At 40.5% G+C, this 27,686-nt stretch overlaps 1 protein-coding gene across 1 annotated transcript in view; it reads right to left on the reverse strand.

Annotated features, from left to right (window-relative positions):
• CACHD1 (cache domain containing 1) overlaps nucleotides 1-27,686 on the reverse strand; it is a 208,547-nt gene that overhangs the window by 29,137 nt on the left and 151,724 nt on the right. Inside the window, exons 9-16 of the mRNA XM_031968977.1 lie at nucleotides 18,894-19,127; nucleotides 17,185-17,334; nucleotides 12,884-13,007; nucleotides 11,249-11,366; nucleotides 5,854-6,022; nucleotides 3,753-3,895; nucleotides 2,873-3,054; nucleotides 512-622 (exon numbers count right to left, since the gene is read on the reverse strand). Of these exons, the coding sequence (XP_031824837.1) occupies nucleotides 512-622; nucleotides 2,873-3,054; nucleotides 3,753-3,895; nucleotides 5,854-6,022; nucleotides 11,249-11,366; nucleotides 12,884-13,007; nucleotides 17,185-17,334; nucleotides 18,894-19,127 (1,231 nt within the window). The remainder of the gene's footprint in view (nucleotides 1-511; nucleotides 623-2,872; nucleotides 3,055-3,752; nucleotides 3,896-5,853; nucleotides 6,023-11,248; nucleotides 11,367-12,883; nucleotides 13,008-17,184; nucleotides 17,335-18,893; nucleotides 19,128-27,686) is intronic.

Genomic DNA, 27,686 nt, shown 5'->3' on the forward strand with positions numbered 1-27,686 from the left:
TACGGAGACCGAGAGAGGCGGAATAGAAGAACGGGTTTCGAGTGGAGAGACAAGGGTTCGAATTAAGCCCCAGACACTGACTAGAAGGTGAGGAGCTTAGTTTCTCAGACTCATGTCTTCATATATAAAATGGGGATAATAATCTTTGTCCTTGCATGTTGAGACTATAAGCTTCCCCAGGACAGGGATCATCTTTCTTTGTGTCCTCAACGCTTACACCAATCTTTATTCATTGGAGTCTCTCAGATTTGTAGCCATGGCAACATCTTTGACTCCTGGACAATTTGGTAATGTGGGTCCAGCCATCAGATCATTCAAGCCCACACATATTCCAATGGCCTTTCTTCATCTAGTATATTCTATATGTCTCTGCTCCAGTTCAAGGGTCCTACTTCGACTCATGGTTTTCCCTGATTCCTGTGTCTAAATAAGGACCCCTCTTTCATTTACTACATATGCCCAAAGGGTCTTCCTGGCAGGCTGAAAAATGTCCCAGAAATGAAAGAGTTACCTGGAAGAATGAACCGTGTGGCTGATGGTAACCACATAGCCAGCTCCTCCAACATCTAGGTATGGACCAGTCAAAGAAATCAGCCCGGGGTTAGCCACTGCATGAAGATACCTGAGGGAACCGAGAGAAGGCATAGTGTGTTCATGCAACTCATTCAGAGTTTCTGAATTTTGACACATATTTGTGGCACAGTATTCCCAGATGATCAAATAATATTATTTGATTAATTCAATATAATATAGATTAATAAATATTCTTTAAACTAAAATGTATGTTAGACATATGAAAAGCTAATTTTGACTTCATGGGATAAAAGAAGCTAGAGGAGACTATTAATGACCATGAATTCAATTTCTCCTTTTGCAGATGAGGAAACTGAGGCTCAAGGAAATTATGTGATGATTCCAAAGTTACACAAGTGCTATGTAACAAAAGTTTTATTTGAACTCACCTACGTCAATTCCCTTACAAAGATCATAAACCTGTGTAAGCTGTTTTTGAAATAGTAAGCACATGTCATTAATGGCTCAAAAAATATGAAATCTTGGGGCAGCTAAGGGGCGCAGTAGATAGAGCACCAGCCCTGAAGTCAGGAGGACCTGAGTTCAAATCTTAACACTTCCTAGCTGTGTGACCCTGGGCAAGTCACTTAACTCCAATTGACACAGCAGAAAGAAAGAAAGAAAGAAAGAAAGAAAGAAAGAAAGAAAGAAAGAAAGAAAGAAAGAAAAAGAAAGAAAGAGAAAAAAGAAAGAAAAAAGGAAAAAAATCTTGATTTCAACATCTTCTAACTTTATGGATTAATAGCAAACACTGTCTACTGTCTGTGAAAAAATCAACACAGAACACACATGTTTTTGATATAAAAATTGCCTTAGTAAAGATGGTTCTTAGTATTTCAAAAAAATTCTAAGGTTTTAGAGTAAAATTCTTATCCCTGCTTATACAGGTTATAAATCTCACCTATGGTACCCTCAGGTATTACTGAGTCTTGCCTTTAAAAATGTCATCAAACCCTTTGACTGTCCCACTTTCTGACTTCTGCCCTCCCCAAGATCCAAAATATCTCAAGTTCCCTCTTTTAAAACACAAGGCAGCTGGAGCCTCACATTTCTATGAAAGGAAGGGACAACTGGAAGCTGCTAGTTTGCACATAAGAAGCTCAGGTAAAGGGGAAAAAAAAAGAATGACTAGGTAAATAAAATAAATTCAAAGCTCAAACATTTGCCACCTACAGAAAAGGATGCAACCAGTTCCCCAAAGAGTTTATAAATCTTATGCATCTGCTGCGGAGCCTTTCTGCAGGCTCCATGGATTAGCTTTTGCCATTAAAAAAAATCCTGCAAGAATGAAATCCAAAAAAACAAAGGAGGGCATTTTTGAGTTTGGAGGGGCAATACTAATCTTTGTCATGGCCAGAATGATTTCTTAAGGAAACTAAGCCAATGGAAACTTGGATTCACTAGTTCTAGTGCAAACTGGGTTTTGTTAATTTCCCATATACAAATAGTTCTATTACTTTATACAGAGAACATTCTATTCATTTTTAGTTATAAAAACCAGGTTCTGTTCATTTCAACTCTGCCGACAATTCTGTTAATTTCATCTATAGAGAATGAGTTCCATTAATTTCATATATAAAGACTTGTGTTCTGTTAATTTCGGCTACAGAGAGACTCACTTCTATTAATTTCGTCTATAACTGGGTTCTGTTAATTTCAGGTATTTTGACAGATCTGTTAATTTCAGTCACAGAAACTAAGTTCTATTAATTTCATCTCTGATGACTGGGATCTGTTCATTTCAGGTATTTTGACAGATCTGTTCCTTTCAGCTGTGTAGACTGGATTCTGTTAATTTCTGCTACAATAAACGGGTTTTGTTCATTTCAGCTAGTTTGACAGTTTGGCTAATTTTGATTATGCAGATTGCGTTCTGTTAATTTCACCGATGGTCCCCAGTGATGTCTGTTATATAGACTGGATACTGTGAATTTCATCTAAATTCATTACAGAGAAGCATCCACAAAAGTATCAATACCTTTGGCCGTCAGGAATAGAAATCTAAACGATGAACTTTAAAAATATGGCTTGAAATGAAATATATTGTGGAGAATAAATGTAGACATTTGTAGCCTAGAAATGTTTGTAAAGAGATAAGGCAGAGCAACTTCACCCACAGAGGGAAATACTAAATCTTCCATTAATGCTAAATTAAAAACATCGATTTTCTTATTTTATTGCCACCAGTTTCTTCCTTTAAGGTAAATCACTTAGGGTGTTTTATTTTGTGTCTGTCTAATGTCTCTCAAGAAATAGGCAGGGAGGGAATCCTCTGATCATGGAACCCCCTGAAACTTACCATTGTCTCCTAGTGGGATCAAATGCTTTGTCCATGAGTGAGCCAGGATAAATTCTGAGGACTCCATTGGGCGTTGCTATGTAACGGCGGACAATGTAAGTATTCAGGCTACTCATTTCCATTTGTGTCATCCATTCATCTGTGACGTGACTGGTAGCCATTACTTCATTTCTGACAGAAAACTGGGAGACAAAGGGAAGGACATAGCAGGGATCCTTTAAGACTCACATTAAAAAAATAAAAAAAAGATAGTAAGCTGTTGGCAGGGTTTCCCAAAGACCCAGCACAGAGAATCCAAACCCAATTACTTCTTTAAAATCATCTCACACCAGATGGACGCAGCCAACTTAAAGGAGACAAAGGCTGATTAGAGATAAAACCTATTTCGGGCAACATAAGCAGAGTCAAAAGTTTGTCCTCTCTAGGACTGGGCCATTTAAGAGAAGTAAAAAAAATCTATATCTCATCTCATTTGGGAAAAAATCTCATCTTTGCTTTTTTGAGATCTTGGATCATCTTGCCCCAGCCACAGACAGCAGGGATGCTTCACATCTTTCCCCTGGGAAAATGAGGGCCTCCAAAGCTTTTACTGCCCTCTGTTTCACACTCAACTCTCCCCCCCCCCCCTTCTCCTCCCTTGAAAACCTATGCTGTATCTGCAGTCTGAAAAGGATTCTTTAGCTAGTCCACAGGGCTTCCTAATCCATCAGAAGGGTTCCCACTGATCAGCTGTGGCCAAGTCATATGCTGTCTGCCATCATCCCTCCAGCTGAGGGGCACGGCCTGGCCCCGGAGTTCCCACACTGCAGGATCACTGCCTCAGACTCGGAGGCCACCCCCAGCGATGTGAGCCCCAAACAATCCACAGACAAGTGCTTACTTTCAGCCCAGGATTAGCAATGAGGCGGGTGTTGTCACTCAGGTAGGCGGTATAGTGTTCCACCATGCGCTTGGTCTCTGGTTGGCTCAGGTGCTCATAAGGGGAAGAAAAACTGCCTGCAGATAGCATGACTGTTGGGCTTTCTGAAAGATACCATGCAAAAAGATTTAACATCCACTAAATTTTCATTCAAATCCCGGAGTAAAGAGTCACAGCTCATTTTCTGTCCTATTGGAGTATTATCTCTTAATACAGCTGCTTTAAGAATCCTATAGACACTTAAACTAAGACTGTTGACCATTCTAAGAATACTGTTCCCCCCTCCTTTTTCCACCTCTGTGTTTCTGCCCATGTGGTTCCCTCCTCCAGGAATCTGTTCCCCACAGCCACCAGCTTGTTGAATTTTACAATCACCTTAAATAATGTCTCTTCCACAAAGCTTTTCCCATCTTCCCCAATAAGGCAGCATTTTCTCTTCCCCTTTGCCTTTTAGAATCCCTACCTCCATTCAGGGCTCAGTTTTAAGCACTGCCATGTTCTCTAACCACCCAGCTCCTAAGTCTCCCTCTCATCAAATGAGATAATATCTGTAGAAGTATAATGCAATGCCTGGCACATAGTAGGCACTTAATACATGCTTATTCTCTTTTCTTCTTCCATGACTCTGCATTTTCCAAGATATATTCCTTATTTATTCATCTATGAATATGCTAGCTCTTCTGGTAAAGTTACATTTTACCTGAAGTAGTTTTTGTCTTTCTTTGTGCTTAGTAAAGAGCCCGGAGAGGAGACATCTTTTATCAATGCAGACTGGTACCTGCTTGTCAACTTCAGAGATTAGGGGTGTTTAAAAAATGACTATTGATTGACTGACTAGCTGACTGTACAGTGTCACCTCCTGCTCCAAGGTTGGATCGGCTTTTTTCTTTCTTCTTCCAACCTTCCAGGATCAGGGATTCCACCTGTGGGATTCCTTTAGTCTCCACCATCACAGATCACATTTTGGCCGGTGGTCTTTCAGAACCACCATAGCTACAAGATGGATCACCCTCTTGTGCAGCTAGTGATGGGACTACGTGCACTTAGCAGGCTCTTCCAACACTGGGCCTTCACAACCACTTCTTATTGGGACTGAACTCAGAGCTTAAGTATGAAACAATCAGTCAGAGCTCAGGCTTTGCTTGTGTGGGCTGAGAACCCAGGGGCACTACCCCTCCCAAGCATTACACCCAAGGAAAATTGTGGTGGAAGATTTTTTTTTCCCCTAAAATGAAAGCATCCCAATAAAATCAACATATCCAATCCAGGAGAACAAGTATTTATAGGGCACCTACTATGTGCAAGGTATCGAGCAAGGCTCTGGGAATATAAAAACAAAGGAAATTTGTATTCTCTGAGATGGCAGCAGATCAGCATATACATGATACAGGGTATTTTGACAAAGGAAAGAGCATATGATATGGGTGCTAGAAAAAGTCTGTGAACTAAGACTCCAAAGGTTCTAGACATTCTAAGAAGTGGACCAAGAAGGAGAAAGTCTATGAAAAATCTCAGAAGTGGGATCACACACAATGTTGGAAGAACTCCCTCTTGGGCGGCTTAATTTTTTATGAGGCAATGGATAAACAATTGAGCTCCATGAACCTCAGTTTTCTTCCCTAAAACATGAGGGAGTTGAATGTGATGACCTCCAAGGCTGCTTTCTACCTCTAAATCTACCAGAATATGATTAACTGATGCTATTGCTCTGTATAATAACCTCCCTAGGCCTCAGTTTCCTCGTTTGTAAAATGAGCTGGAGAGGGCAGTAGCAAACCGAAACCCCAAAGGGGATCGTGAAGAGTTGGATGTGACTGAAAGGACTGAACACCGCCACCAATTGCAACAACCACAAGATAAGGAGTTCTTTTATGTGACCTTTGAAGTCTTTTGTGAGTCTAATAAATGATTTGATCAATAAACAATTACTGAGGATCTCTGGCAGGGGAAACCAGGAAAGAGACGAGGAATCCCATCCCCAAACTCTGCTCATAGCACGTCCTCGATGCCGGTTGTTTGAAAGGCACAGAACTAGAAGCCGGGGACGCTCCGAAGGCCTTACCTAGAGTGGAGAGCTGCTTGAAATGGAGGCAGGCGCTAGGCTGACCCAAGAGGTCCAGCCGGTGGTAGAGCAGCTTGCTGCTGGGCACCGTGTTCAGGTTCTTCAGCTGCCTGACGGGCACCTCGGGCTGGATCACTACGATGCACAGGATGAAGGAGGTGTCCTGTACCTGAAAGCAAGGCAAAGACAAAGATCAGGAAGGCTTCGGCTGCTGGGCTGTGCCTTCCGTGTTGTGGGCTCTCCTCTCCTATTGAGAAGGGATGGGAACAAGTAATGGAAGAAAGGACAGAGCCCTAGTTTTGCAGGCAGGTTTGAAATCCATCTTTACCTGCTGAGCAAATCATTTCACCTTGGGGTGCTTCAGCTTTCTCATCTGGGAAATAGGGAGAATAGTAACATCTGTCTCACAGGGCGCTGTGAAGATCAAATGCAACACTTTGCCTAGAACTAAGTGTGATGGGGAGGATGATGGACTTGAATCAGTACATCCAGATTTCAAATCCTGCCTCAGAGACTCAGAGACCCTGCATCATGCACTGAATGACAGCTTCCTCAGCTGCAAAATGGATTAATAATAGTATCTATGCTCCAAGAGTGTTATAAATGACTGAAGAAGATAATATGTAGAAAATATAAACCTTAAATCTTAAAGTGTTATAGAGATGTGGATCATTAGCATCATTATCATCATCATTATCATTATCATTACTACTACTATTACTAGTACTACTACTACTACTACTTACTACTACTAGTACTAGTACTACTACTAGTACTACTACTACTACTACTACTACGTTGTTGTTCAAATGAATGAAAGATTAAAATGCTTTGCAAATCTCAGAGTATTATAAGAGACTACGTGTGTGTGTATACATATAGTATGTATATATACACACATTCTCTTTCTCTCTCTCTGTCTCTCTTTCCTTTTCCCTTTCTCCCCCTCCCTCCCTTCCTTCCTCTCTCTTCTCTCTCTCTCTCTCTCTCTCTCTCTCTCTCTCTCTCTCTCTCTCTCCATACATAAGATATATATGTATTTGTTTGGGGAATACAGTTGAGGGGAGGTTTATGGAGTGGGAGTCAGTCAATCCCCAATCCAGGCAGGTAGAAAAGCAGTCGGAAGCTTTAATTAGGGCCTGTCATTCCTGTGTTTCTCCTCAACTTGGTTCCCATCCACCCCCAGTCTTTCGGCTGGGACAAAGAGCATCCTCTTGCAGCTCAGTGAAGAGCGCCGGCACGCAAGCCTTCTCGCCCCCACTCTCTGAGCCTGCTGTCTGAGCCAGTCTGAGAGTGCTGTCCCCCACTTTGTAGGGGAATGGCGATGGGGAGGAAGGAGAGACCAGTGGCGAAGGATTTGGGGGAGACAATGGATGGTTTTGGTTTAAAAACAGATGTGTGGGCCTCGTTTACAACACATCACCAACTAACAAAGGAACTAAAACCAAATCTCAGTGATACTATCATGCGAGAGGGTAGAAACACTAGTGGGTTTGGAAGCAGTAGACCAGGGTGCGAATCCCAGATCTTCTGTTACTGCCTGGATCCTCAGAGGGCTGCTAGTCTTGCTAATCATTGGTCATCCGTGGTGATCATGGAACAGTAGAACAAATGTTCCCTATAAATGTATGCTTCTCCTCATTCAGTGGGGGAAGACCTGAATGGAAAGCTGGGTTTTGGTTTTTTTTTTTTTTAATCTGGAAGAGTCTAGGAGAGCCATCCCTTCTTCATTTTACAGATGAGGAAACTGAGGCTGAAGAGTAAACCCAGCCAAGGCCCCACAGCTAGCTAAGGGCAGATCTGGAGGTCAAACATGGGTCTGCTGACTCTGTTTAGGCCTTTTCCTTTAACCCAGGAGCCCCTCTAAGAGATGCTTGAATGCCCTCTTGTCTGGTAGATCGTAGGAGGTCTGATTCCGAGACATTAGACTCGGTGGACCCTCAGATATTTCCCAGCCTGGAGATTTGAGGACAATCCAGGGTGAGCCAGGGGTGGGAAGGGGACCACAACCCACTGCAATTATCCGGCCATCTCTGAATTTCTTTTTCTCATCTCTAAAGGGGCGATACTCCTGTGTGAACACCACCTACCCCTCCTACATTTGTCAAGGGGATCCAATGAGATCATAATTCAGACAGGGCTGAATCTACACTAAAGGACCTGGATTCAAATCCTACCTCTGAAATGTGTTACCTGTAGGACCTGGGTCAAGTCACTGAACCTCTTATAGCCTCAGTTTCTCCATATTTAAACTAGCTGGCCTCCGTTATTTCCTCCAGCTCTAGATGTTTGATCTTACAATTCTAAATAAAACTTTCTGGCTCCTAGACAACACTTTATAAATACTATTTCATTTTATCCTTGAAACAACCTGGGAAGTAGGTGCTATTATTAATCCTCATGGTTGCAGATGAGATGAGGAAACTGAAAGAAACAGGGTCATAGAGCAACTAAGTGTCGAAAGTTGCCTTTGAACTTCCCGTTTCCAATTGCAGTGTGCTATTCACTAAGCCTCTTAATAAAAAGTAAGTCTGTTAACAAATTGACTGTTTAATATTGTAACAAAAAATTGTCACAATGTGATTATTATAATGCTACAGTTGTGGCTGGAGGCCTCCTTGCTTTCCTAGTTTTTTTCCCCGCTTGGTGACTTGCAAGAAATCATGTCTGTGCAATTGGAATCAGAATTCAAATTCTAATTAACACAATTCTGGATAAGGAATCGCCTCTAAAACCCACCATCCCAGTCTTTTCCAGTACACTCCCAGGGTTTTAAAGGTGCTACAAGAGGACCTTAAACTTTTCATGTATTTCAAAAATAAAAACCTATTATTAAAAAAAGCTAAAAAATAATTTGTGGTAGGAGGTGAGGGCTGCAAAAAGCAGAAGTGGAAGGAGAGATAGAAGGGAGTAGAAGGAAAAGAAGCTACCCTATTGCAGCTTTAGCAAGGGTATTCTGAAAATGACTGAGACACTACTACTCTGAATGCTGGGACTGTTAATTTTTATAGACACAGACATCAGCCTGAAATAAGCCTATTTGTGCTTTAAGCTTTGTGAACCTGTGTGATTATAAAAGTGACTGCAATTAAAATGCAGGGGACAATTTCCCAAATCAATTTCCCAAATCAATCTAGAAAAATGAGAGGGTCACCAGATTATACCAGCAGGGAACCTCTGACATAATTAGATTACATCACTATTTGAAGTATAAGTTTTTAGCCATGTGTAGACATGTAGGTCATTTTAAGGCAAGAAATTACAAGTACCTAAAGCTTTGTATTTCTGTATTTGTCCTCTAACTGAATATAAAATATTCTTTGTTTAAATCTTCACAAAAAGAAAGAAAAGAAAACCATCTTTGGATATTTTTGGAAAAACAAAAAAGAAGGCAAGCTCCATGAGGGCAGCCACCTTCTCTCTTTTGGCTACTCTTTGTATCCTCAGTGTTTCACACAGGGCCTGGCTCATAGCATTAAGTGCTTAATAAATGCCTATTGTCCAATACTATCTGATGACCAATTCTGATGGATGTGGCCATCTCCAGCAATGAGATGAACCAAATCAGTTCCAATAGAGCAGGAATGAACTGAACCAGCTACACCCAGTGAAAGAACTCTGGGAGATGACTAAGAACCACTCCATAGAATTCCCAATGCCTCTATTTTTGCCCACCTGCATTTTTGATTTTCTCCACAGGCTAATAGTAGACTATTTCAGAGCCCGATTCTTTTTGTGCAGCAAAATAACTGTTTGGACATGCATACATATATTGTATTTAATTTATACTTTAACATATTTAACATGTATTGGTCAACCTGCCATCTGGGAGAGGGGATGGGGGGAAGGAGGGGAAAAATTGGGACAAAAGGTTTGGCAATTGTCAATGCTGTAAAATTACCCATGCATATAACTTGTAAATAAAAAGCTATAATAAAAAAAATGAATAAATAAAAATAAAAAAATAAAGGCCTGTTGTCTGTCACTATTTGGGGCTTTAGCTTTCTCATTGGAAATATGGAGACACCTGTAGAGAGGATCCAAGGAGATCAGGGTACACAAAATTCTTTTAATAGTGACTACATACATGCCAGCTGCTATTATTGTCTTATTTTTACCCAGAAAAGTATGGCTAGAAGTCGTAGATCTGAAAGTTTTCATGGATCGCAAGGTCAGTTTGAGTCAATGGAAGGAATAGCTGCTAAACGTGTTCCTGTGACTTTGGGGTAGTTGAGATGTATCAGGATGTATTAGGAGAAAGTCGAGTTTTCAGGAATGAAAGAAGGGGAAAGTTCCATTGCCTCTGCCCTTGTCAGGTCTCATCTGGAGTACTGAGTTCAAATCTAGGTATCCTTGACTAAAAAATATTCTACCACTCTTGAGAGTGCCCCAGGGAAGGTAAAGAAGATCATAAAGGCCTCAGATTCATGCCAAATGAGAATAATTTGAAAGAAATGTATATATTTAGTCTGGAGAAGCCTGGCTTGGGGTAGAAATAATAGTTGTTTCCAAGGTTTTGAAGGCCTGTCTCTTTCTTATCACCTTCTGGCTTCCCGGGGGGTATCAATCACCTCATACCCATTCATTGTGGGCACTGTGCTATATGGTTAATGTATATAAAATACTTTAAAAGCTTTAAAGTCTATAAAATATTAATTATCATTATTTAAATACATGGTCTATAAAAATATCAGTTATTATTACTCAAATACATGGAGTTCCAATGTGGGAACTAACTTCCCTAATACACATTATAGTTCTTGTATGAGAATAAAATCCTAGGGAGTTGTCAGAAGGCAAATGGGGATTAAGCAAAGGGTCAGAGGGTAGTGCAGTGTCCCAGGCAGGGCTTGAAAGGGCCCAGATGTTCCTTGTCCAGAAACACCATGTTGTGTCTATCAGTTATTACTAACATAATAATTGGGTATCATACATCATTCATCAAACATTTTGTAAGTTACTCCTATGTAGCTGGTACTGAGGATAAATACAAAGAAAAAAAAAAGAAACCATTCCTATAATCACTTATTCATTCACTCAACAATTTATCGTTCATTAAGCATTTATTAAGCACCTACTGTGCCAAATCTCTGTTAAGTACTTAGAGATATGAAGAAAAATAAAAAAAAAAAAAAAACAGCCCCTGCACACAAGATTAAACAACAACAACAACCACTTGATTGTGACCTAGGAAGACAATGATAAAAGCCTCTTGACACTAGGAAATACAAAGTAGCTGCAGGACCATTTACTTGAAGTCCCATGCCTCTGCCAGGCCCGATCCCTGAAGCACATGCTGTAAGCCCTTTTTCTCTCCTCCCTCTTCCCTCTCTGTTCTTCCCCCTCCCCCCTCCCCCCTCTGTTCCTTGTCCTCCTCTCCCCCTCCCCCACTTACCATCTTCCAGGCGTAGCTGACATTATACGCTTCTTTTCCAGTTTCTCGCAGTTTGTTTATATGCCAAGACAGTGATGAGTTCACAGGGACTGTAATAATCTGGCTGCCTAGAGGGAGGCTATATGGGCAAATAGAATTAAGTACTTCAGGCAAAAGATAAAATTAAGCATTTAATTAAAGAAAGGAAAGAAGCTGTGAGTCAACAACCCCCTCCTGATGTTTTTAAAACACTGGGGATCCTCACTTAGGAAGGAGATAATGGGCTGTTGAAATTCAGCTAAGATGGCCATCCTATTTGTCTTGCATGGAAAATACCATTTACCCCATTCTCCTTTCCCCCAGCAGGAATTAAAATTGGACAGTGACTTCCAATCAGAGAACTCAGAGAAGCAGCTTTCTGCTCTGCCTCAGTGGGCTATCCCAACTGGGGAAATCTGCTCTGCTCTTCCTTGCTGCATATGCAATTAACCCTAGACTTTCTCTTTAGGTCTCAGTTTCCTTATCTGTATTTATGAAGTAGGTGACTAAGAGGGTCCCTTCCAGCTCAAACCTTAGATCATATATTCTAAAGAACAAAGGAAAATGGCACGTAGCTGTAATAGGTCATTTTGGAAGTACCAAGATGGTGCAGTAGATAGAGCATGAAATTTTCATCTTCCTGAGTTCTGTGTGGTCTCTTTCTAGCTGTGTGATTCTAGGAGAATTTGCCTCAGTTTCCTCACCTGTAAAATGAGCTGAAGAAGGAAATGGCAAACTACTCTAATATCGTTGGCAAGAAAACCCAAGATTCAGAACAAAAACTGGTCGTTTCTAAGACCCATGATGCTCGGTCTGCCACCAACTTAACTCCTTCCCTAGTGACATTTTTCAACTCGTCCTCCCAGAGCCAGGGCTTTCGGTGGCAATGTCTGATTTAATAGGGGAGTCAATGCGAATGGAGGATTAGCTGACAGAAACTTCTGGTTTTTGCTCATCTTGCTACAACAGACTTACTAAGTAATAGTAATTAATAGGAAATTAAGAAATAGTTGGGTTCCCAAACTGGGGGGCACATCTGAAGAGGAAAATATAGCAATTATTGTACTGAATTTTCACTATAACCATGCAAGTCGTTCATTTTTAAGTTCTACTGAGGACTTGAAAATATCAGTGTGGGGCAGCTAGGTGGTGCAATGGATAGAGCACGAGCCCTAAAGTCAGGAGGACCTGAGTTCAAATCAGACCTCAAATACTTAACACTTCCTGGCTGTATGACTCTGGGCAAGTCATTTAACCCCAGTTGCCTCAGGGGGAAAAAAATCAGTGTTAATTTCTAAATCCCACACACCCAATTCACAGAACTCTCCCAGTGGTGGTAAAATTCATTGGGCAAGGCATTGATGGCACCTGACAGCTCTCTCTCCACTCTGCACCTGAAGTCCAGTGCCTCTTGGAGTAGGGGAGCGGGGGAGACAACACCTATTGTGTTACCCCATTGGTTCTCTGGAGACTGCTACTGGCTCTGGGGTCATTTTCTTGTCTATTATTTTAGTCACTGTGAACATCAATACCAGTGATGAATATGACTTCATCTTGGTCTTTTCTCTGCGAAAAAGCTCCAGTTGGAGACCCTCAGGACCGCCCGTTCCTTCTTACCTTAGAATATTCTGCCGAACCAATTCGAATTTCGGGATGTTTTCGTAATGGATGATGTCTGTGTGAAGAGGTGGCTCCGACAATAAGTAAGGTCTGGTCAGTGATGGATGCATAAGGGTGTAGCCTGGAATAAGAAAGGGGGAGCAGATATAGCGGCCCTTCACGTGGTCTGATCTGTGGACATTGGGGTCCACCTTCTCCCACCCCACAATGTAAGCTGGCGCATAGTGAGATTCCCTTCAATGGTCCTCCAGTCAAAGTTGGGTGACTACTCATTGATTGTCTTGGAGAAGGTGTTCTGGTTTCAGGAAGGGAGGGACACACACTCATATACACACGACACACATACACACACACACACTGCACATACCATATACACACACAAACAAACAAAAACTAACTGGGCCATTTTGTAACTAAAATGTCAAATTTAGATACATTAAAAATAACTTCAGATTCTAAATAGCAAAACTATAAAATTTCATACAAAATCCTCTCTTTTTTAAATAATGAAATATCTGAGATGATGGCTTTTACATTCGTAATTAAAAAGCAAATCAAATTAGGAAAGATTCTTGTTCAAGTTTGGTCAAGAGACTTTTGCAAATCTGAAGGAGTTTCATTTTTGTTTTTGAGCCTAGCACATAGTAGGTGCTAAATAAATGCTTGTCATTTGAATGAATGAATGAACAAATGAATATGTGAAAATCACCAAACATGTCTGGTAAGAAATCTGGGCTTCAATGAGATGTTTATAGCTTCCTAATGTCACACAATTACCAAGATTGAGGATGGCTGAGGAACCCAAAAATGTCTACAGAGGTTAATTTTAAAGTGTAATGTAAATGTCAAGTATTAATAATAATAATGATTATATAAACCACACAAACTGTCCTAATCAATTAATAAAACATCTAACAAGTGTTTATCAAGCATCTATTCTGGGTCAGGTACTATGGGAGCCCTAGCAATACAAACAGACTTGTCAAAGGCCAAAGGATGAATTTTAACTGTGCTAAACCTGCTCAGGCTCTCTCCGCAATAATGTCTGGAGGGTGTTGTATTCAAGCATCTAGGTAACACATGGGATAGCCATGACTGGAGTCAGGAAGACCTGAATTTAAATCTAGCCTGAGCCAATTACTAGCTAAGTGATCCTGAACAAGTCACTTAACCTCTGCCTCAGTTTCCTCACCTGTAAAATTAAAGTAATAATAGCATCTATGTCTTACTGCTATTGCGAGGATCAAATGACATAATAGGTATAATGCACTTAGCAGTTCTTGGAACTTAGTAAGCTTTCAATGTTTGTTGCCATCCCCTTTTTGTCCTTTTAAAAATCCCACCTATCACTTACATCATTAAGTCCATAATTCTGTGAAAAGTAATGATGCAAATTGGGATCTAAGAGGAGGAGGAGGAGAAGGAAGAGGAGGAGAAAGAGAAGGAGTAGAAGGAAGAGGAAGAAAAGGAGTAGGAAGAGGAGAAAGAGGAGGAGGAGAAGGAAAAGAAGACAAAGAAGAAGAAGGAAGAGCAAGAACAATAACAAGAAGAGCAAGAAGAAGAAAGAAGAGGGAAGAATATGAAGAAGAAAAAACAAGAAGAGGAAGAAGAAGAAGAAGAGGAAGAAGAAGAAGAAGAGGAAGAAGAAGAAGAAGAAGAAGAAGGAAAAGAAGAGGGAAAAGAAGAAGAAGAAAAGGGAAAAGAAGAAGAAGGAGGAGAAGGAGGAGAAGAAGGAGAATGAGAACTTCCAAACATTGGGAAGATTGATCTGGCTCCATCTTTTCCCAAGTTCTCCTTCTGTCCAATTCCCTAATGTCACCAGTATTCTTTATCTGCCTCTCACTGCAGGAAATCCATGAATATTTATTCTCCAGGTTATTATCATTATTGCATTTCATTCCCTTAATTAAACTGCCTTTGGGCAGAACTAGTCCAACTACTTTTGCATTAAATTGCACTTTTCCTCCTGACTTAAGATCCCTTGTCACTGACAAATAAAGAACCTTACATCACAGCAGGCAGTCCGCAGGCTGTGACTAAAAGAACTGTTAGCACAGCAGGGAAGGCAGCACGGCTGAAATACAGGGAAGGGGACAGGGAGAGAGGCAGTGATAGGAGAAGGCACACCTCCCCACACTGGCCTGAAGGGGGTCTTAATTTTTTCAAATAACCATGTCGTGGATTTTTTATAACCTGTTTCAATATTGTGTTATGATTTTAAAATTATACATAAGTCTGGGGGCAGTTGGCGTGCTTGGATGAAGGAGACAATGTTTTCAGAGCCAAGTTACAGACCCTGATCCATTATAAATCTGTGATGCATTGGGAGAAAACATGGGAAAGGGGTAAGGTACAACTCAGCCAGCAAAGTGACAGGGCGTGATGGTTGGAGAGGCCCAGGAGATTACCTCTCCCTCCCCCACCTTCGGAGCTCTTATACTTCAATTGGGACTTGTCTTGGCTGGAAAGAGAAGCCAGCAGGGGATTTTCTGGTCCAGCAGCTTTGTAATCAAAGGTCTTGTACTTAATTCTGCTGTGACACGTATCACCACCTGTGTGATCCTGGGGAAATCACTTTATCTCCTCATGTTTCACTTTCCTCATCTGCAAAATGCGGGAGTAGGTCCTGCTCCCTGGGAAGGTCCTGTCTAGCCCTGGAGCACTGACCTATGGGTAAACCACCTCACTCAGCTCCTTAGGGAGTGGCCCGAGATAAACCAGCTCTAAGTTCAAACCAAATCTCACCTGAAAATTGTGCCCTTCTGGTGCCCTCTTAGGGAGGGCCGGTATTCCTTCATTCAGTGCCCATTTGGTAAATGCCTTCTGTGGGCACAGCACGATAACAGATGTCAGAAGAGACATGAGTTAAGACTCCCAGAATTCACCGAACTTACAATCTTGTCAAATACGATAATACAGGAGAGGTCTTGTGGGATATCAGAGAGGGGAGTTATATTGTTATATTGGGAGTTAGAAAAGCCCAGTTCAAATCCCATCTCAAGCACTTACTAAATTATAAACTCTCTCATCTGCCAAAAGGGGGCTAGAGTCTATGGAATCTAACTTATAGTTATTGATATATGATCCTCTGAACTGGGGCTCTTCTCTTAGGCTCTATGAACTTAATTAAAAAAAAAAACACTTTTCTACATAAATGGTTTCCTTCATAATCCAAGGTATTTTACTATATGTATTTATTTAAAACCTAATTCTGACAAGAAGTCCATAAGTTTCAACAAACTACCAAAGAGTCCATGGACTGCCTGTCTCTTGTCCTGAATGAATTCAAAAGGTTTTGAATAGTGGATAATCACCAAACTTGCTGAAAAAGGTGGAGAAAATTTAATGGAACATGGGGAGGAGAATGTGAGAAAAGGCAATAGAGGCAGGAAGACTTGGGGCATCTTCTGGGAGCAGAAAACCTTTTGGCTTTTTGGCCAAATGGAAGGGAGGATAACAGTAACAGCAGCAACAACAATCAACAACAGTAATAGTGCATTCACAGCATTTTGGGGCTTGCCAAGGGCTTTTCCAATAGGATCTCACTGGAGTCTTTGAAGAGTTCTGGGAGGAAGGTTCTAAATAGCCCTAAAATAGGGTATTAGTACTAAATACAGAACTCCAGATATGGTCTGGTCAGGCACTTAGTAGGTACTTAATAATTCACTGATCGAATTCAAATATGCATTAAGTATCTGGGACACAGTAGGTACTTAATAATTCACTGATTTAATTCTAGTCAGCTGAAATCAATTCAAATATGCATTAAGTATCTGGCACTTAATGGTACTTAATAATTCACTGATTTAAATCTATTCAGTTGAAATCAATTCAAATACGCATTAAGTATCTGGCACTTAGTAGGTACTTAATAATTCACTGATTTAATTCTATTCAGTTAAAATCAATTCAAATATGCAATAAGTGCCCATGCTGAGGACACAAAGACAAAAAATGACACAAATGGTCAAGGTCTCAAAGAAAGCCCATTTTCCAGGATGGGGCAACGCTGTAGAAAAAGAAATCAAAATAATGCTATTTTAAAGTATACAGAAAATAATTTTGCTGTTTGGGAGAAGAGCATGGACAATGAGGGGACATGGTTATGGCCGAGGTCTGGGGGAAGCTAGCAGCTCGGAACATCAGTGGTCAGAAGGTCGGGTGCACCGTGCAGTGAGGACAGACGGCCTGCGCCGAAACAGATGGGATGATGGATATGGGGAACATCGAGAGTATAACAAGAATCTCCCATCTTGGTGCCAAACACCAGGCCTGTCTTAATTAGCTCTGTTCATTACCTTTGTCGTCTATGAGAAAAGTATAGGAAGCCAAAGAGTCTTGGTAATATGTCACGTCTTCCAGGATATAAGCCAAGTTAACATCCACTCCCACAATCCCCAGGAGGAGGTTTCCAAAGTAACAGGGTTTGCTCACTGTCATTATCAAACCTGAAGGGGAAAAAGGGAACGGTGGAGGGGGAGACATGACAGAAAAGCATTAGCAACAGACTGGCCTGTGACTCACGACAAAGACTTAGATCAGACATCCACCAGTTGCTTAAAAATCAAAGGATCCCAGGAGACTCAGCCCCCCAACGCTTCCCCTGGAGACAGCCCAGAAAACTCTCTAGAATCCACTCCATAGCCACAATGGGGAGGGGACTCACCTATAAGATTCCAGACAACCCCATCCCTGTGGATTTGGGCCATTCAGATGCTTGGTTGGCCCATTTCCTGCATGATCACATGGGGGGTTCCTCAGAAAGTCTCCAGATCCTCAGATTGGGGAGCTTTCCAATCCCAAGTGCCTCCCCTAGCTATTCTATGCCCCAGCCCTTGGTGGTGCCCCTCAGAACTTTTCTTTCTTCACTTGTCTCTTCCAGCTGGATAAAGACTTTCCTCCTTGACCACTCCCTCTTTCTCAGCCCTCACATCCAATATTTTGCCAAGGTCAATTGATTTAACTTTTTTTTTTTAACCACCTCTTGTTACAAGTCCCATCCTCATCTCTGAGGCTGCCATTACCCTGGTACAAGCCCTCATTGCTTCACCCCCAGAATACTGCAGAAATCTGCTAGTTGGTCTTCTGGACACGAGTCATGGCCCAACACCATTCAGCTTCCCAAGGGATCTTCCTGAAGCATTGATCTGACCATGACAACCTCCTCCCCCTACCCCCTGCCCCAATCAATTCCAATTGTGCCTTATGACCTCTGGGATCAAATATTAAATCCTCTGTTTAGTGTCCAAAGCCTTTCATAACCTCCCCCACCACCCCCATATTTCCAATCTTCTTATATCTTACATTCTCCCTGCTGTCCCCCCTCCTTTTTGATGAGCCCCCATGTGCTCCCCACCCCCTGTTCTACCAATGTGACGTTCCACCTCCCAACTCTGGTCACTTTTGCTGGCTTTCCAGTTTGAAGATGAGAATGAGCCAGGGTGACAAAGAGGAGGGGGGGCCCTCATCACTGGAACAGGGAAGGGAGAAGGAGGGGTGGCTTTAGGGAGAAAGATGCTGAGTTTAATCTTGGTTATGGTGAGCTGAAGATGCCCACAGGGCACCCAGCTTGAGACATCCTACAGGAAGTTGGAAATAAGCTTTCAATTCCATGCCAAGGCAGTTGTGACTCAGTAGACAGAAATCTGGCCTTGCCAAGAGCCAGGAAAATCTAGGTTCAAGTCCTGTTTCTAAAGAATACTGGTTATGTGACCCTAGACAGTCACTTAACCTCTTACTGTCCTGGGCGACTCTAAAAACTACAAAAAAATTGCAGACGTGCTTAGATAGAGGGACTTTCCTCACCTGGGAATTCCCTGTCAATGAAATCATAGTTCCAGGCCCTGTCCCCCCTCATCCATCTGGCTTAGAAATTATTTGATGTGGATATTATTAGCATCATCAAAGTCCAACCAAAGTGGGAGCTTTCAAGGAAGGATGATGAGTAGGAAAAACGCTATCTGAGCGCTCTGCCTCAGTCTGTCCAATTTTAGTTCTCCAAACTCACCATCTCCCATTTCATCAGAGAAAGGGAGGCTAAAAACGGCCTCATCGATCATCCGATTTGGGAGGTTGGTGTAGAAGCGCCCAACGGTAGTCTCCAGGTTACTCAGCTGATTCAAGACCATCATGCTCCCCTTAATGACGGGCAGGGTCGTGCGGTCAGGCACCCCATACTTCATGGAGTTTTGCTCGGCTAGATCTCTCAGGAAGGCCAGCTCTTTCAAACCGGTGACTCCATCTGAAAGGGAAACGTGAAGGACAAAACTGTCAAACTAGATTCCTCCTCTTCTCTCCCATTTGCATTTGATTCCCTGTGGTTTGTGAGCAACAGGATCTTCTGGAGGGAAAACTGCTCCTCCTCCTAGAAGACAGTCCTCTGAAGGTCCAGTTGGGTCCCAAATCCCAACTGCCAACATCCTTTCTACACATAAAGGCATCCTTAAGAGGCAGCTCAGTACAGAGGACAGAGTAGATTTAGGAGGACCTGAGTTCAAATCTGACCTCAGGCACTATGCGATCCTGGGCAAGTCACTTCACTCTACATGACTCAGTTCCTCATCTGTAAAATGAGCTAAAGAAGGAAATGGCAGGCCATTCTAGTATTTTTGCCAAGAAAACCCCCAATGTTATCCTAGAGAATTAGATAGAACTGAAAAATGTCTGAACAGCAAAAGTTTCTTCATCCATAAAATGAAGGCATTGGACCAGTTTAGGATTTTTCTTTTCTTTTGCATTTTTAGTTCTTGGGCCCTTCAGATAGTCTGGCAACACCCTCCTCAGAACTATATTATTAAACACTTGAAGGAAATGCTAGCTTTCAGTTAGAAATTAATGAAAATAAAGATGCAACTTTCCCCCAATCAAGTTCAGGAGTCTGTGCCCCAGTTTTTAGAGCCCCTGGAAAACATGGCCTTTGAAGCCCTTTATCTCCAAACCTATGAACATCCGAGGACAATCGATGTTCCTCCAGTGGGAAATAATGAGGAAATAAAAGTGAGGGACCAAAAAAAAGGAGACAACAAGGGGATTTTCAAGATGGAATTTCCAGTTGGATCAGGACATATTATTCTTTCAAATTCATGTCTTACCTTATCATAAATCCCTATCCAGATATACAGGAAACAATTCACTTGGGTCCCTGAAACCTTATTCTTATTAAAAACCAATGTTATGTTACAAGATCAGGGAAAGTTGGAAGCAGCATGGAAAGAATGGTGTAAGTTATAGGAGAGAGTAAAGAGAAGGTGAGCCAGGAGACTGGTTTTGATGCTTACTGGCTGAGAACACTGGGCAGGTGACCCCTTCCTTGGGCCTCAAGATGCTAATACTTAGAAAACTTACCCTACAGTGACAAAAGCAACCCAAGAACTTAGAGTATTAAATAGTGTTCTCAAAGTCTGAGTCTACTTTTAAGCTACTGGAGACTTCTGGCTCCAGAGCTGGTACTTTCATAGTTACCATGAGCTGTCCAACCCCAAAGCAACCTCTTTGCGTAGAAAGAATAGTATTAGCAGAGTGGTAGTAATCATAGCAATAATGACAGGAATATAGTTGTAATAGTAGCAATAATATAATAGTAAGAATAATAATAATTACATAATATTAATAGTTAACATTTAACATAATAGCAATAGTAGCAGTGATAGAAATATTAGTAATAATAGCAATCATGTCAGTAATAATGGTAATAGTTCTAGTAAAAGTGCTAATTTAAAAATAATGAAAATAATGGTAGCAATAGTAGCAGCAAGTAGTAGTAATAGTGGTAAAAATCGAATTAATATAGTAGTAGCCATACTAAAAATAATATGGTAATAGTGGTAATAACAATAGTAGCAATAAAAATAGCCATGGTAATAGCAGTTGTGACACAGTAGTAATAATGGCCATAATAATAGCAACATAATTAATAGCAGTAATTGTAGATGTGGTAATAGTAACAACAATAGAAGTAATGGTAATACCATTAGCAGTAGTAGGGTAATACATGTGATAATAGAAGCAATAAAAATAGTGGTAGTAATTGTGGCAGTAACATAGTAATAATAACAATAATATAGTAGTAGTAATAATAGCAGCAATAGTAATAACAGTAATAATAGGAGATACAATAGTAGTAATAGCAATAATAGTGGTAATAGTAGCAGTCATAATAATAGCAGTGACATACTACTAACAGTAATAGTAATAATAGTAAAAGTAGGAATAGTAGTAGCAATAACAATAGTGGCAGTAATGGTAGCAGTAACATAGTAGCAACAGCAATTATAGTAATAACAGTATTAATAGCACTAATAGTAGAAGCAGTAATAGGAGTAGCTATCATAATAGAAGGTGTAGCAGTAGTACTCATAGTAATTGCAATGGTTATAGTACTGGTAGCTATAATATAGAGTAGCAATAGCAACAGTAGTATAATAATAGAGACAGTAGTAAAAAAAAACCCCAGCAATATTGGTAGTAATAGCATCAGTAATATAGTAATAGTAGTAATAGCAAGAGAAATAATAATAATAGTAGTAGTAGCAGTAACAGTAGTGGTAAGTAGTAGTAGGTAGTAGTAATAATAATATGTTCTAAGAAAATATTCTCATGTGAAGAAATCCAAAGTAGTAGTAGTATAGTAGTAACAAAAGTCAAAATAGCAGCAATCATAGTAGTAATAGAAATAGTAACAATAGTACTGGTAGCAGTATTTATAGCACTATAATAATCCTAATAGTACTAGTAGTAATAATAGAGTGAGATCATACTTATAAAGGAGAGATGTGTGGCTCTGCATCGGGCTTCAAATCTTGCCTCTGACCCATACCACTAGGTGTTCCTGGGAAATCTCCTTATTTCTCAATGCCCCAAGGAGACTAAGATTCCGTTTCAGAGCAAGGACATGTGTTCATAAAGAGAAATGTCTTCCAGTCGCAGGGCCAGTTCCTATCACTGTTTAGTCTCCATTATTTAGAGATAGTGTTTACAATGCTGCCCTTGGCAACTGGAGAGCGGAACTCAATCCTGCCTTAGACATTTCCAAACTATGTGATAATGGGCAAGTGATATCTTGCAGTTTGCCATTTTGCTTATCTGTACAACGGGGACACCATTATTTGCGTTTCACTGAAAATATGACACAAGTGTGAGTTCCCAAGCTAAACAATCAAAAGTAAGGTCCTTTCTGAAGAGGAGACTAGAGTCTCTGAGGAGGGAGCAACTGTCTGTCCTCCAAGGAACGATCAAGTAGAGCCACAGGTGTCGTCGGGTGATATATTATCCAGGACAAGGCAAAAGAAGAAGATAAGACTAGTGGTGGCTGGTGAGTCCCTGCTGAGGAGCATAGAAGCAGCTCTTTGTTGACCTGATTGCAACAATAGAGCAACCTGTTGTCTTCCTGTTCTTCCTGTGGTATCTGACACAGACAGAGAGAGAGCTCCCCAAGACTTGTCAACGACAAGATTACCACTCAGTTCTGGTGATCCGTGTGAACACAGATGGTGTTCCACATAAAGTGCTGCAAGAAGGAACTGGGGGAGTTGTACCAAAGATTAGGAAATCTTTGGATAGAAAATGAAAATGATAGAATAGAGGCACAAATATTGGTCTCACTGCTGCCCACAAAGGCAAGGGAGACAGAAGAAGAAAGCTGATTTAGGAAGTAAGGAGCTTGTGAACAAGATGGTACCTAGAAGCATCTTTGGATTGTTCAACTATAGCTTAAAATACAAGAATGGTTAGCTCCTGGTGTGGTCTTTCAGTCTTTTGATTTTTCTTTTCTTCCTTCCTTTCTTCTTTCTTCCTTTTTCTTTTTTCTTCCTTCCTTTCTGTCTTTCCTTCCTTCCCTCCCTCCTTCCCTTCTCTCTCTTCCTTTCTTCCTTCCCTCCTTCCCTTCTCTCTCTTCCTTTCTTCTCTCCTTCCTTCCTTTCTCCCCCTTTCTTCCTTCCTTCCTTCCTTCCTTCCTTCCTTTCTTTCTTTCTTTCTTTCTTTCTTTCTTTCTTTCTTTCTTTCTTTCTCTCTTTCTAGTGCATTTGTGTGTTGTTTTTGCTAACACTTTACTTGGTGTGGTTTTTTTTTTTAATAAGTGTATTTGTATTTGTGTAATAGCTTCCTTCCTGTTTCATAACAGTGTATTTATGTGGTGTTGATATTGCTTTTGGTAACACTATTCTTAATGTGTTTTTTTTTTATAACAGCATATTCGACGTCTTTTTGGTAACAGTGCATTTGCTTGTATCTTCTAAATCTAATCAAAAGGACTATAAATGGAAAAGAAAAAGAAAGGAAGAAAAATTGCTGCTGTATACCTATCAAATGAAACACCAGAAAAAGGAGCTACGATACAAGAAGAAATAACAGTTTAAGATATTCAGATGGTCCCAAGAGACAAGAACTAAGAGAGCATTCAGTAGTGGAATCCATTGTCTTAAACAATAATAACAAATTCACAAAGTATAGGATAAAAGCAAAATAAATAAAAGGCATCAAGGCAAGGAGGCAATCTGGATCTTATATAAGTATCCTTAGACTTGGTAGCATGGAAACTACAACTGGAATATTTATTTTTCAAATGAAATGAGATAAGAAAGGGAAGACAGGAGTAATATTATGTATTAAGAAGATTCTCATTTGAAGAAATTCATAAAAGTGATTCTGTCTTCTATGTATAGTATAGGTCAGGGTTTCTTAAACTTTTTCCACTAGTGACCCCTTTTCACTCAAGAAATTTTTATGTGACTCTTGGTGTATGTGTGTTGTGTATGTGTGTGTGTGTGTGTGTATATATATATATATATATATATATATATATATATATATATAAAATATATGTGTGTGTATGTATCAACATACACACACACACATATATACACATACAGATGCATGTATGTATATAATAGGTATGCAAATCAAAATCTACTGATAATCAATCATAATTTTGCAACCCCCACATTCAGTTACAAGACCCCATATGTGGTCAGGAACCATAGTTTAAGAAGCTGGGTTATACACCACCTGAACAGGAGAGACAACGAGGAGTTCAGGACACAGATCACAAGCCTGCTCTGCACTGAGGCACTATTGAGCAGTAATGGAGGACTACAATTATCCAATGCCTATGAAAGGTCGATCATTACTAAAAGCAGAACTGGGACTCATTTTATCACTGGTCCTAATGAGATCAACCTTCAAAAAGTGGAGGAACCAACAAAGAAATATTCTATTATGGACCTGATCCCCTCCCCCACCCCAACTAGCATCTAGTTGCTAACCTGAAAATGAAGAGAAACTTGGGAAGAAGTGCACACTCCATCTTGTTTTAAAATTTTATTTTACCCATATGAAGATCAACTTTCTGTCCCTCGCACCTTTGAGAGAGCAAGAAAAATCAAGCCAATGGGCACTTATTAAGCTAAGGACCTGCTGTGTGCCAGACCCTGTGCTAAGCACTGGAAATACAAAGACAGTCCGGCCCTAAAGAAGCAAGAAAAACACAACCGTTGCCCCAAATCTAAGTAATCAAAGTAATTCTCACATCCCTAACACTTTCTAAGTTTGGGGATGGCACACTTGAAAGATTCAGAGGAAAGGGGCAATATTCCATGACCCGGGTCTACTAGAGAAGGCAGCCCAGCGAAATGAGGAAGACTTAAGAGGAAATCAGAATAAAAATGGCAGAGGGAGATTCTCTCCAGAGACTGGTATGGTCATGCAGGGAGCTCAGGAACTGAAAACCACAGCCATTGGAGAAAAATTCAGATAATGTTCTCTCCCTCTCTTACCTGTAGAGGGGAAGATGATGAGGAAGAAGAGCAGATACACCATCAGCCAAAGGCAGGCTGTGGGCTAGTTTCATTGAATTGTCTCCCTTCTACACTCCTTTTTAGCTATTCTTAAAAAGCTTTTTTAGTGGTGGAAAAATAGAAGTGTCCTAAAGTACCCTGTTTTAATAGCTTTAGAATATGCTAAAATGGCATTTTAAGACATTTGTTTATATTCTAAAATGAATGTTAAAGCAAGTGACATTAACAAAAATAAGATAAAATATTTAAAAAGCAAATGGAGAAGACTGGTACTAGGTTGAATACATATTTTCACTCATCCTGTAATTCAATCAATTGCCACATCTGCACATTTCTATCTCTGCAACATCTCTTTGATGTATCCTTCGTGTCTATCACATGGCACCATCCTAGGCCAGGCCCTCATCCCCTCATGTCTAGACTTCTGCAATGGCTTCTGGAAGTGGAGGGGAGTTGTCTGCCTCGGGTTCACCTCCAGTCCATTCTCCACTCAGAGGCTAAAGCGATTTTCTTAAAAGTGCAAGTCTAACCATGTGGCAACTCTGTCAAATAAAGCCCTACTACTTCCAAAATCAAGGTAGAGATCCTTCGGTTTGATCTTCAAAGCTCAGCCATATGTGGACCCTTCCTTCTTTTTTTAAGGATTTTCCTACATTTCTTTCTTTCTTACTCTATTTCTCATCCCCATCCTTTTGCACTGGTTTCAGCCATACTAAAAATGTACAACATTCTGACTTCTGCCTCTTGGCAGGAACCTCTGGTTTTCTTTAAAGCTCAAGGGCCACCTTCTACCTGAAGGCAATCATGTATGTGTTCTGTATATGCTATTATCTATGAATATCATAAATGCCCATCGATCCTTGCTGATAGACATGCTCTCTCCCTCATTAGAATGTAAGCTCCCTGTTTTACTCCCACTTCTGTATCGCCAGCGCCCCCAGCACCATGGATAGCACATGGCAGGTTTTTAATAAATCCATCTTGCATGATGGCATGGTGCTCTAGGATGAGGGTTAGGAGAGGTAGAACTCAGAGAGCTGAGACTAAAGACTGCCAAAGGGAGAGGGGCCCTGCTGGTGTGGAGAGGGTGCAACAGAGAGAAATCAAACTATTCAAAACTCATTCCAATTCTATTTTGTCTGCCAAAGACATAAGTAACAACACAGCCAAAAAAAGTCAAAAGACAGAGACCATTTAACTGTCCTTGACAAATTCAAGCAGCAGACTCAGATGAAATGAAGCCTTAATTATTGAAAGAATGGACCCACCAGATTGCTGAATCACTATCTCCACTGTATGAATGAAAGACTCTTTTGTACTCTAGAGAATCATCAAAAAATGATACAATTCTACACAGTAAGACCGTAGACGAGTACATTTTATCCTGAATTTCAAGAAGGAGATGAGAGCAGAATCTGTGCACTTTAGGCCAATAAGTTTGATTTCAATTTCTGGTAAGAGTCTAGGATGTATTAAAGAAATGGTTGGTGAATATCTAGAAGAGAGACTATGATTGCAGAGAGCCAGGGTAAATGTTTATTCAAGAACAGGTTATATGACAGACTAACTGCATTTCCTTTTTTTTTTTTTGGACAGGGAAAAAGATATTGTTATTTCTTTCAAATATAAAACAAAATTATTCCTACCCCCACCCCAAGATGGCTACCATATTTGCGTCTTTCGTTCCTTCCCATTCCATTTTCTCTCAATTGAAATACTGGCTGAATTCTGTAGGTATAGTTAGATTTCCAATAAAAAAATTGATAAAGTCTCTCATACCAGTTTTACAGAAAAGATGGAGAGCTGTGTTAGACAATGGTACAAATAGATGGATTTGGAATCAGTTGAAAGGCTGACCCCAATAAGGGATCATGATGGTACAATAGCCATGTACAAGGAAGTCTCCAGAGGAGTGTGTCAGGGATTAGCACTTGGTTCTGTCGTGTAACAGTTTATCAATTTCTAAAGGGTAGAATGAAGTCAGTCAATCAACAAATATTAATTAAGTGCTTTTAGCATATGGGGAATGGACACAAAGACGAGAAGACAGTTAATATCTTGCATGAAAAATCAAGATTGCAAAAATGTCACTGGACTTGAACATTGGATGACTTGAATGAGATGAAATTTAATAGGGATCTATACAAATTCTTATACATGGGTAAAAAAAATGTAATCCATTTTTATCAGTTCAAGATAGAGAAAGTCTATTAGACATCAATTTAATGTCTGAAAGAGATTAGGGTTTTTTGGATAATTACCAACTCAGTATGAGTCAGAAATATAATCTGGCTACCAAAAATGGTTACCAAAAATGGATCTTGGGCTACATGAAAAGAGCTAGAACTAGCAGGAGTTAGGAGGTGAGAGTACTCCTGTACTCCAATCACAGCCCATATGCTTCTGTTTTAACTTCTTGACACCCCACTGAAAAAGGGCCAGAGAAGCTAGGACTTCTCCAGAGAAGGACAATGACCATGGAGAAGGCTCCTGAGTCCATGCCATGTGAAGAAAAAGTGGAGAAATTGGGGCAACTTAGCCTGGAGAAGAGATGACTTTCTGGAGAGCAGGGAGAGGGACAGAAGGTCTTCGAGTATCTGAAAGTCTATCATGTGCAAGTGGAGTTCGACTTATCCAGTTTGGCTTCGGAGGGCAGAACAAAGAGAACAAGGAGAAAAAAAAAAGCACTCTTTAATGCATCTCCCCCTCCCCCCTCCTTACTGGAGGCCTCCAAGTGAAGGATGGAGAGCCATTTATTGGGAACATAATTGAGAGGATTTTTGTTCAAATATAGGTTGGACTAAATGGCTGCTGAGGTCTCTTCTTACTCTACGATTCTATATTATTATTATTATTTCCAGACCTGGAACTACCTTGGTAGAGGGAACTCCTGTTGTGAAAACTCCTACCAAAGTAGACTAGCAACTAAGCTATTATAACTTCTATATTATTATTATTATTATAGAAGCTTTTATTTTCATTTTTCCCCCATTGCTTTAATTTTTAAAAGA

The sequence above is a fragment of the Sarcophilus harrisii genome, chromosome 4 (genome assembly GCF_902635505.1).
Source record: "Sarcophilus harrisii chromosome 4, mSarHar1.11, whole genome shotgun sequence".
Lineage (NCBI taxonomy): Eukaryota > Metazoa > Chordata > Mammalia > Dasyuromorphia > Dasyuridae > Sarcophilus > Sarcophilus harrisii.